General features: G+C 34.0%; 1 protein-coding gene across 1 annotated transcript in view; it reads left to right on the forward strand.

Moving 5' to 3' along the window:
- Window positions 1-12,323, forward strand: part of STXBP4 (syntaxin binding protein 4) — a 125,913-nt gene that overhangs the window by 69,180 nt on the left and 44,410 nt on the right. Inside the window, exons 13-16 of the mRNA XM_004684393.2 lie at window positions 1,095-1,271; window positions 4,798-4,914; window positions 5,340-5,389; window positions 8,094-8,227. Coding sequence (XP_004684450.1) covers window positions 1,095-1,271; window positions 4,798-4,914; window positions 5,340-5,389; window positions 8,094-8,227 — 478 coding nt within the window. The remainder of the gene's footprint in view (window positions 1-1,094; window positions 1,272-4,797; window positions 4,915-5,339; window positions 5,390-8,093; window positions 8,228-12,323) is intronic.

The following is a 12,323-nucleotide window of genomic DNA, read 5'->3' on the forward strand; positions in this document are numbered from 1 at the left end:
AAAAAAAAAAAAAAGAATACATCCATATTCCCAGCCCTCCATTTCCTTCAAAACATTTTAGAATCAAACAAAAAATAAGTGTCCTATAATAACTCCAAAAAAATTATAAGAGAAATAGTTGAATATTAGCTATATCAATTGGAGCAGAAAGTTCCATTGCTAAGAGATTTCTGCATGAAATGAAGAAAAAGAATCGGCTTATGATGTAACTTGTTAAATTATATTGGTGTCCCAGGGACTGTCACTGACCCAGTGTTAAGGTATATTGTAAGAGAGCAAATAAATGGTTTTGACCATTTCGGAGGTCAAGGATGTAGCTAGTATATTGTTTTTACCCTCATCTAGCAGCAAACTAAATAGTTAAGAGATCATTAATGTTGGCGTCAAGCTGTTTCAATTCTGGACAAGTTGTATATACTCTGAGTCTCTGATTATATGTAAAACACTTTTTAACAAGGTCTTTCTCTTAATGTTGTTCAAAGGTTAAAAGAGGGAAGAAACTGGACTCTCCTGAAACCTATTTAACAAATGCCTGTGAACATTGCTTCTTTCAGAAATGACTATATATTGCTACAGAGTTCTACATTCTGGCTTATATCAAAAGGGACGAGTGGGAGTTAGACTGGTGTCTAGGAATAAGCCTTGATTCCCCGGGCTTGAACCACAGAGAAGCCCCAAGGGGCCATTCGTGTCTCAGCACTGATAAAACTGCCTGCCTCCCTCAAACTTCAGGCTTACTGACTACTTGAGTTTTATGGAAGGCTACTCTTTTATTCTCTGAACCCAACTCCTGTTCCCCTGGTTTCAGTTCTCTGCTACTTCCTTTATTTTCAAAATGTTGAGGTGGCATGTGACGTTGGAGAGTCCACACTGAAAATTATCCATGAAACCAATAAAGGAAAAGTAAGATCAGGCAGCCAGCCTGCATAATAAAATAGCATGAATGTTAATTTTCAAATTGAGTTTTGAGGAACAGATGGATATCAATTGAGTTTGGAATTATGACTTCCGGAGGCAGAGAAATATTTTGTTTAACCACTGAACTACTCTCTACATGTTTTCTTTGCAATGACATTTAATTTTGAAATCTTTAGGAAACCAAAGCTGTAGTTGAAGAAACAAGAGCCCTGAGAAGTCGAATTCATCTTGCAGAAGCTGCACAAAGACAGGCCCATGGGATGGAAATGGACTATGAAGAAGTGATCCGTCTGTTAGAGGCCGAGATTACAGAGCTAAAGGCTCAGCTTGCTGATTATTCTGACCAAAATAAAGTAAGCAAAACAGTCCTCTCTTGCCGTTACCATGGTTTCCTTGCCGTTGTCATGTATCCTGTTTTCATTTTCTTTTCATCTGCACTTCTAAACTAGGTCAGTGTTTGTCTTCTATTATTCAGTGATAGGATGATGTGTTGTGATGGGGTGAATGTGAAGGTGGTCAGCCTTCCTGGGTTCAGATAACTGGGGTGAAAAAGCATGTACCCCAAATTTGTAGGCATCACTGGTTAACATTGTACAGCTCAGGCATTAAGTCCTGGATCTATTTACCATTAATTGATGACATTGGTTTTCCCCTTTGTTTCTAAAGTTTCTGACTTGTCTTGTGGGGATAGGAGGAGAGCCTGGGGATGGATTTTACTCTTTGATTAGAGCATTCCAGGAAGTGTGAAAGTTAAATAATTTTTGCCCAAGGCTTGAGATAATTAATGGGAAGAAACTGAGTTGGATTTAGTTTTTTTTTAATGCAAGATGTACTAATCTCTAATTTTAATAACACAATACTGAGTGCTTTTCAGAAGGCAATGAGAACTTTCTTAACATGAATCTGTGATTTTTTTTTCCTGTGTACTATATTCATTACAACCTTCAGAAATAAAATATATAACAGACATATATTATTTTTACTCATTTGCAATAAAATAAAAAATTAAAGAAATTGAAATGGGTATATATACATATGTGTATGTGTGTGTGTGTGTGTGTGTGTGTATAAGATTCAACCTGTAAACTCTACCTAAAGAAAATCTATTGGAATTTTTACTGGAAATTCATTATATATGTAGATTAATTTGAGATGAACTTAATATTTAAGATTGAGATTTAATTTATGAGCACTACTGAGGCACAGAAAGTTAATTACATTATAAGAAAATATAATCTATAGAATAATAACTGCATAATTTTTTCATGGTAGTTTTATAGCTCACTGTCTGACTAGAGTTTTAGATGTTAAAAGTGAGTTTATAGAGAATTCTGCAATTGTTTGATGTAATGTTTAATATAGTGTTGTAGGCCAGGATCAATATGGTGGGATTCAGCTCTTCTCTAGTCAATAATTTCATTTTTAGCAAAGTATGTTAACATTTCACTTATGGTTTCGTTTTCAAATTTTCATTATATATTTTGAAATAAGGTTTTGACTCCATAAAAATGTGGCGTTGCTTTGTCAATCTTTTATGAAAAATGTATGATTCTTTGATATGGCAGTCTTCTTTTCCCCTTAGTGCTTACTTTTGATTGATAAATTATACCAGTTTGTTTTAGTATTTACCTATATATTTTTTATTTTTATTTTCAACTTTTCAGTGCCCTGATATGGTAATTGTGTATGTTATAGTAAACCACCTGTAACTGGATTCCCCCCCCCCATCTTATTAATTTTGAACCTTTAATTGGAAAGAGCTTTCCGTTATACTCTTATCTGCTGATGTCCTTGGCTTCACTTCCATATTCTTGTTTTGTTCATTTTATTTATTCCATGTTTTCTAGCTTTTTTTTGTATTTCTTTTCTCTTTTTTAAAAATTTATTCAGGTTTCTCTTGAGTTCCCTCACCTATTCCATTTATTCCCCACAGCTGTCTTAGAATTAAATATCCTGAATTTTAAGGATTATCTTAAAAATTTGCAACGTTCTTTTACTTTAGAGTATAAAATTATAGCCTAGTTTTCTATGTCTTATAAAAATTTTAAGTACTTTAGAATAAAATTGTAGTCATCTCTTCCTATTTAATTTTTCTTTTGTCAGTATTTTACTTCTTTCTTGACTTTAAGTACCATAAATTAGACTCTATTTCACCTCATTTTGTGCAGTCAATCTTTCTTTATATAAAATACCATATTTGCCATTTTTTGGTTCAATATGCATCCTTGCATCTCAGACCTTCTTGCAATATTTATTTCCTACCTAAGTACATCTTTTAAAAATTTGTTAGGTGTGGGTTTATTGGTAATAAACTCTCTGTTTTGTTTGTCTGAAAACATCTTTATTAAACTCCTATTTTTGAAGTATATTTTTGCCACATTTAGAATGTTAAGATGACATTTAATTTTTTCCAGTGTTTTTATTCAATTTTGTAATATCAGCTGTCAATCTGTCAGTTGTTTGCAATCTGTTGTTACTTTCTAGAATTTTTAAGATTTTTGTATCTTCACTGTTCCACAGTTTGATGAGTCGTGCATTGCTTTATTTTTATTTATTTTGCCTAAGAGTCATTGAGCTTCCTGATCTGATGAACAATATATTTTGTCATTTCTGGGAAACCCTAGACTGTAATCCTTCTCTTTCTGGTCTCTATTCTATAATTTGAACAGGATGTATGCTGAATCTTCTGCTTCTTTTCTCTAACTTCTCCTCCTTTGCTATTTTCTGCTTCTCTTTCTACTCCATCATGAAGGTTTTTTTTTTTACCTCTGTCTTCCAAATCACTTGTTCTTTTTTCAACTGTATCTAATTGGATAATCAGCCAGTAGAGTGTCTACTTTAATTATGGTTAAATTTTTTCTATAACCTGGGTCTGTTTTGATAGTATATTATCCTTTCAATTTCTTCTTTAATTTTTAAAACACCTTAAAAATTGCTTTATTTTATGCATCTGATCACTCCAGTGTTTGCTGTCATTATAAGTCTCACCCTGTAATTTTTTCCTTTAGTTAGCTTTCATTCATAATTCTATATTTCATGCTACTCTGATATATGTGGCTATTATATGAGAACTGAATTCAGAAAATATCCCTCCAGAGAAGTTTTGTGTTTATTTTTACCAGCCTCCAGCCAACATAAACTACTAAGTTTTCAGCTTAAGAGTTTATAGGCCACATAAGTATATAAATTATCACCTCAGATCTGCATATGAAGGAGTTGTGGTTAAGAATTGCTTGGGAATAACTTTTTTTTTACCCACTCACCACAGCCAAAATTAAATTCATATTCACCTCTTGAGAATTTGTTTCTTGCTAGTTCAACCACCAGGGTTATCCTCTCTGCCATTTGTTCCTGATCAAACACCAAAATGTAGGCCATTGAACTGATCACCATATACCTAAAGAGTAAATTATGCTGCAGTGATCTCTTACTCTAGTGTATTCACTTGGTGTTGCTATTGCTTGTTTTCATGGAATTCCTTTACTTCCCCAATGTAAAGCTGAACTGTGAGCATTACAATGAACTATATTACTATATAGTTATGCATACCTTAAGTATTTTTGGTTGGAGATTTTGTTAGCATGGGTAAATCATGTTGCCTAGCCACCCCCCCCCAATGCTATAAACTAATTTTATTGTACTTTACTACAAGTATCACTAAAGTTATAGGCACATTATAAAATTTGCAGTGTCCCTATCTAATTTAACTTCTAAATATTCAATTAGTTAAAGTGCCCCTCAAAATCAGAAGATGGGTACAGTAAAAGAGAAAATAAAGGATGTGGTATTATTGCATACTAATTAATTAAAACAAAATAAGAACCACTATTGTACAATAGAGAAAATGTTTATGAAATTTCTTGTGACGTCTCTGTCCAGGAAGATGTTCAAGAGTTAAGAAAGAGAATCACAGTACTTGACTGCCAATTGCGAAAATCAGAAATGGCTCGGAAAACTTTTGAGGCATCCACAGAAAAGCTGCTTCATTTTGTAGAGGTAAAGTCTCCTGTTAATATTATGTTTTGTCTATTTTTAAGAATTGTATAGGTGACTGATGTACAAAAAAAAAAAAATAGCAGTGAATTTGGTGGCAGGTAAAACATTCTCTGGGCTCAAAGCTGACAAAGATTCCAAGTGATCTAGAAAATGAAAATACAGATTAAGAAAAATAACTGATGTATATGATACCAAATATATATTATGTTTTAATGAAGTTTTTCTAAAAGGTTTGATACTATGCAAACATAAGTATGCACACTTAGTTTCAATAGATAGTATATTTCTAAATAAAATTAATTTATCCTCTATATAATAGAAACTGCATTTTGTTCAATGGGGAGATGTTAAATATTTATTAACAAAAAGCATTTTAGAAAATCATCAAACTTACATATCTCCTTCACTATCTTGATTTTCACTAGGATATTCAAGAAGTATTTTCTGATAGTTCGGCTCCTTTATCAAATTTAAGGTAAGATTCTTTAAGCCTGTTCTGCAGAGTATGATCATTTACATTTTCATCTGGTAATTGTAACTAAAATACTGAAGTCTCTTACATAGCTTTAAGGTGCTGTATAGCTCCTATTGGATGTCATTCTTTAAATTTTTTAAAGAGTTATTTAATTTATTTATGCATACAAGAGCTGGGGTATAGGCCAGAGGTGCAGAGGGAGATGAGAAGTGAGAGGATTCATGAGAAACAGAATAGGGAGTTGAGTAGGTGGATTTGACTGAAATATACTGCTGAGGGGAGCAGTGGGCAAGACAAGAAAGGTCTGCTGCTTCATGCAGTCACCTCCCTGGTGGGCTTCATAGTGCTGAGATTTAACTCCTTGCACTACCAGGGAGGCCCAGGACGCCATTCTGTAATGTCTCATGGAAGTAGATGGGACATTTGGCTTTTGAGCCCATCTATGCGAATGAGCAGCCAGCCATTGCAACATAGTGTAAGTGTCCTCCCCATTTTCTTTCCCCCAAAAGCTTTTATTTTGCTACTTCACTTCTGTGAGAGACTCATATTAGTACCTGACCATGCTAACCAAATGATATTCCGAGGATTTTTGCTCTTACAACAAAAGATAAAAAGCAGAAATAATATTCAGTTGTGGTTAGGAGGTGTGGGGTGAGGTAAGGGAGGGGAGAGAGTGGCACCATCAGGTTCCTCCCTGGGGAACTACTTTCTGTAGGCTGTGTATTTTTTGTATCTTCCTCCTTTTACTATATGCTAATGTTATTTTGGATTTTATGTGTTATTTGGTATGACTTAGTAGTTTATTTTTGGTGCATGGGAACTCTCAAAATGTTTTCCACATAAATAAATGGCTTTTTCATTCAATGTAATTTTGACTTATGACAGGTTACATGGGGTTGTTCTGCTTTCGAATAGTAGGGAACACCTATACTCTAAAACTGAGGTAGAATCACCTATCTTTTCCTTCTTAGGATTTCTATGAAGGTGAGATTAACTTAAAATTGTAAGCATCTGTTTATGTCACTATTCTGCTAAAGTTCTGTCTCAATCCAGTTGTTTATGGTAAACAACATTTTATAAAATATGCTCATACAATCAGTTTCTTCCATTTTTATCATTCAGCATTCATACATAAAATAAATCTACTTGGAGAATACACCTTGATCTTATAATTATTCAGGTTGTTTCCTATTTAAAGTTTCTTAATAAGAGATACAAACATACTAATATGATTTATTTATTACAAACTGCAAGTTTATGGTCTTTTTGTTATACAGTAAAGACATTTGTTAAGTCTCAACATAAAAGAGAGATTCCTATTCATATATTTTCAAAGCAATTTTTTCCTCACAATAGTTGATACTATAGTACGTAGACTTCTTGCAATGTGCACTTGCAGAAACATAAGGAAAGTTTACCCTTTACTATGAAAGCAGCAATTTAATAAATAAACATGATATATTCTTATTATATTTTAGCTTTCCACATAGCAGTTTTTGAATTTAGAAAAATATCTGTAGAATACTTTTAATCTCATTTGCATGTAATGCTCTGTTTCATCTAATGAAGGAATCTGACATTCTTAATTTTTAGCCATGCTGCTTACAATAGAAGACAATTATGTGAACTCCATGCTGATTATTTTCAGTAAAAATGTTAAAATACTCAGCTATAGGATTCTCCTTATATGAGATAGATGTGGCCCTAAACTCCCATCCCCCAAGGCCACATTGTGACTTTGAATAATAATTCAGAAGATTTTGATATTAAAAATCAAGGTGAAAAAATTAGTATTTAAAATCAGAGCCTGCCTTTTCCTTAAACTGATTTCTGACAAAAGGACAACTTTTAAAAGCAACAGTAAGCAAGTTCCACATCTTGCAAAATTAAAATAATAGTAAAATTTTTGTTCAGTCTTTTCAATATACCATATTGTTCATAGTGAATACTGGCTTTGATTATTGAACATAGAATAAATTTCTATATTTGAATTTTAGAATTGATGCTTCAGTTTCTTCTTGTGAATTAATAGCAGCATGTTTAAGAAAATGGATTGTAAGTAATGATGGTTTTTTTATTAGTTTAAAATTGTCTCTGTTCAAGGAAAAATTTGAGCAGGATGGCTTTGCATAGTAAAGCTTTGCTTTTTTAAATTATATCATAAAATTATAATGGATTCATTTCAAGGTCACATTTGCATTTTTTAAATGATATAATTGCTCTAGTCTACTTTAGATTTAGAAACAACTTCTAGAGATTAAGAAAATTTCAAGAGCAGTATATATATTGAATTAGTTAAAACTACAAGTAACAGTGAATATCTGCTTATGTTATGATTAATCCCTAATTTGAACTTTTTATAAAACTAAATAAAAGGATACATAATATTATTAAATATAATATTTAAAAAACCCACAGTACTCACAAAATAAGCTAACAAATAATTTCAGAAATAGGCCATCCATCTGTTCTCTCCACTTCCTATATGAAGTCAACCTAATTTTCAGTATGCCTATTCATTATATAATAAATGAGAACAGAAACACTGTTTTGTGTGAACTGCTTTACTTATGACTAAAAGAATGCAGTGCTCACCCAAAAGACATTTTTATATAAATTCATAATTAGTTAAGAATTTAGATTTAGCCAGGATACACGTCATCTACTGGGTATTAAATTCAACTTTATTTTCTTGCCCTCACAGTGAAAGAAGATCTGTGCTAGCTTCTCAGACTTCACTCACGCCCCTGGGAAGGAATGGACGTAACATTCCAGCGATGCTGGCACTAGAATCTAAGGAACTTGTGAAATCTGTTCGTGCAATGCTTGATATGGATTGTAAGTTTCCTTTATTTTTCAACTTTTAAAATAATTCATTTAACAAAAGCAAATGTAAAATGTGAAAGTTTAATTTTGTTAAATGTATTGGCTTGCCTGCAGTTAAATCAGAAATTGATAAAAATTTCGCACACTGATTGTAAAGGGAAAATATTTGCTTCATTTAGTATGTTTAAAATAGCTTCCAACAGAGGATACCTCTTTAAGAAATATGTTAAACTCTGCATGTCCCCAAAAGTCTCTTTAAAATGGAAGAATAAATATTAAAACTAGATCTACAGAAGTTAACTGGAAACTTAGAAGGGTATAATCAACACTTAGGAATTTGTGAATAGTATACAACAGATAGAATAAAATTAAAGCTAAGCCCCAGTAGAGAAAGACCTACAAAACACAATAAAGATGAAAGGCAAAGGCTGTTGAAACATCGAGTTTCAGCAAAAAATTTCTCAGGATCATGGACAGGGAAAACCAGGAATGGACCCGGGGCAGTCAGCAAGGTAATTAATTAAAGGGCCATAGAATAGCTGAACCAGTCCCCTTCTTTTTCAGAGCTGCTGGCTCAAGCAGCTTCTCAGAGCTAGTGACCAGAGAACACCTCTTTTAAAGAACCTCATGATCTGTTACTGGACACCCCCACATAGTGCATTGAGCTAGAAAGAGAAGCAGGACAGTGCTCTAAGTAACCTTCAACACAGCCTCCCACCAAATGTTGGAGCTCTGTGGGGAAAACTTAAAACGACTGGGTATTTCCTGCCTTCCTGGTCCTACCTCCCAAGTGCTTTTGCCTCTTCGTGTGTTTGTCCTTCCTTTTTATTATTTTGTTGTTCTGTCTCTTTCCTTAGTACCAGTCTGTCTGCTGTTTGTCTAATTGTGGGTTTCTAACATTCCACTACCCTTTTAATTACCAGTCTCCATCTTCCCTATGCTGGGGCCATATACCAAATACATACAAGTAGAAAAATATAAAGATACAGATAAAATTCAATGTTAATTAATATCAAAATTGTAAGTTGTGAGTAGAGTCCCAGTAGTAAATGGCTTGGTTTGATAAAGGGTAACATTCAAAGATACTTGGAAGGTAACTTTTGACTTCAAAACTATTATAGAGGGTTGGAGACCATGCTTTTATTCTTATCTGCAAGAGTTCTGCAATGAAGCTTTTTTTTTTTTAATTTTGTATAACCTATTTCATTTTTAAAAGTCAAATTATATTTCAAAAATCTTGTGAGAAGTCTTGGTGTAAAAAAATTCTGTGGATTTTAGGAAAGATGAAAATAACCACTCCTAGTGTATTATGTGAAAGCTCAGAATTTTATGTATCCGACCTTTTTAGCTACATGGGAACAGTGGAGGTGAAACACCTGCACAGACTTAGCCCAGTGGACAATTCCCATCATTAATTTTAATTGCCTTGCTAACATTAATCTTTATATGTGTCAAACATGATTATTCAAAGAAAATATTTGAAATTCAGCAGAACTTCTTTGGAAGAAAAGTGAAAAATTCCATCTGCACTTTGTACCCATTACAAGATTATAGCTACTCTACTATTTAAAACTAGCAAATAGTTGCAATGTTGTCTTTTTATTTCCACATATAATTGCTCATGTTTGCATATTTTGCCAGTACTTTTAAAATTACATGACAGATTGCTTTAAATTTGATAATTCAGATAAACTCATCTCATTTTTCTTTCTGTTAAGCTGTAGCTTTTTCTATATATAATGAGAAACAAAAAATTGCTACCACGAGGTAGATAATTCTGCCTCAGCCTCTACTTCGTTTCCTTTGCTATGGTTGTCTGGTTATTTCAAGTTACAATTTGAAATTTTCACTTGGTAATTGTCCCCACTTTCATCTTAATGTAAGTACATTCTAGCATGTCATACTCCAGGATATCCTCAGAAATCAGAGTAAGATTCTGTGAGTCTGAAATCTAAAAGCCAGGCTCTAAAGGAGTATCTAGAAGACAAGTCTGAACTTTTTTTTTTTCTTTTTGGTAATAGATTTCAGTGGCACAATTATATGCACTTTGTTTCCAATTTCAAAGTGTTTATGAGCCCCACCTATGGATCCCAGTGCAGCATCACAGGGAACAAGAATGCTTTCTACAGCATAGTAAACATAGCTATCCAGCCCTCCTCAGATTACTTCTAGTGTGGGGAAGTAGGTGAATCACAGAGGCAGCCTGGAGTCAAACAACAGTAAATTGCTTGCTTATAAACAGTGCTCCTAAGATTCTGTATTGTTCCATGGAGGTGTCTCAGAGAGCACCCTAGTTGATCCTCCAATTTCATTGAACAAATTACTTAAACTCTGTATCTGTTACCTCACATAACAAAATGAAGATCATAATATTTGAACTGGCAGGCTTAGAAAAATAAATAAGATACATGTAAAGCACCTGGTAGTATAACATATTCTATAGCTATTTCTGTAAGTGGACATTACTCTTTTAATGCTAGTATCATTGTTTTGCTGTTATTTTAAATAGCAATTCACTTTCCCTTATGGTATTAAATAGTTATTATCTAAAGCTTCTTTCATCTTGGATACATCTGAAAATGTGATAGATGAGAGCTGTTCTTAAAGTGCCACATTTAGTATCATTGAGTTAGAGTGTAATCATCACAACGATGTCTGAATCAGCATCTTATCTTTTAGTTGTTTATTGCTCACTGTAAGGAAACTTTGGTCTGTTCTGTTACATTACTTACAACAAAACAACATGTAACCAAAATAAGCATTTTCGGTGTTCAACGCCTGGAGGTGCTTCTATTGATTTCCATCAATGTTTACATGGTCGCTATTGTAATAACCTTTTACATTAACATTACAACCTATTTTAATAACCTTTAGTGCATCTTTTTTTTTTTAATAACTGCTTGTTTTGAACTATAATCTTTGTCTTATTGACATCTAGGTTGACAAAACAATTCTGTAACAGGAGCAGGAAGCGGCATTTCTGTTAAAAACATGCATAATAAAATGGTCTCTGCCCAGATATTCCATAGGAGGTCTTTAATGAAAGGAGAATGTATTGACTTCCTGGCAGCCTAAACACAGGCTTCTACCTTTCTTCAAGATTCTCAAGGAAATGAAATGTGAAATTTAATAATAAGGTAAAATCTTCAAAAGTGCTGCCAGTTACAGGCAGATCCCAAAACTTTGTGATAGAACAGGTAGGGCCATAGAGAAGGAAAGCGCAGCGGACCAATTTCTTGCTGCTCTCAGAACAACAGTGGCTCTTAGGGCAGCAGGAATAAGGAGGGCAGTCGGGCAGGCTGGGATCCCTTCTGGCACTTACCTTGAAGGAGGTAAAGGAACCCACCTATAAATTTTTTTTTCTTTTTTTAAATTCTTTTAAGATGATTTTTTCCCCTTAAATTTGTAATATCATTGTCCATTTTGGGACAGTATCGATCTCTCCCCTCAGAGGTGTTCTCTACTTTTCTTCTGTCACCAAAGCACCCATAGGCCCCTGTGCTCTTCCCACCCATCTCTCAGTCATTTGCTTTTCTTAAATTACTCATCCATTAGGCATTTAAATAATCCCTCCAAAGAGTCATGAGCCTACCACTACTTGAAGTTAAAAGTAAATATTCATCCTCACTATATGTGGGAATGAAACTGGGCAAAGATGCTTGAGAATCAGTCTTGTGGTCTGTATCAAGAGCACTTAAGATATGCATTAGGAAGGTTTCTATGAAATTAAAAAATGTTTTGAAGCCACATATTTGAAGCATTGATCTGTTGGCAAAGAAAATAAGAAAGATGTGCATTAAAATGAACATGTATTTTCCTCACAACATTTGTTATAAAGAGCAGAAATATGGATTTTTTTTTTAAGATTTATTTATTGATACAGGTATTGGGGTATAGGCCAGAAGTGCTGGGGTTGAGAGGATCCACCAGAGACAGAATAGGGAGCAGGGGCCCTCCCTGGTGGTGCAGCGGGTTAAAGCACTGCACTGAGAAGCTAGAGCCACTTCTGCATGAGTTCGATTCCCGCCTGCCCCGGAGGTGACCACATGGCGTGGCAGACCTCTCCTGACCCGCCCGCTGCTCCCCTCAGCAGTGTACTTCGTTGATC

This window comes from Condylura cristata, unplaced genomic scaffold (assembly GCF_000260355.1).
Source record: "Condylura cristata isolate star-nosed mole 26May11 unplaced genomic scaffold, ConCri1.0 scaffold00017, whole genome shotgun sequence".
Lineage (NCBI taxonomy): Eukaryota > Metazoa > Chordata > Mammalia > Eulipotyphla > Talpidae > Condylura > Condylura cristata.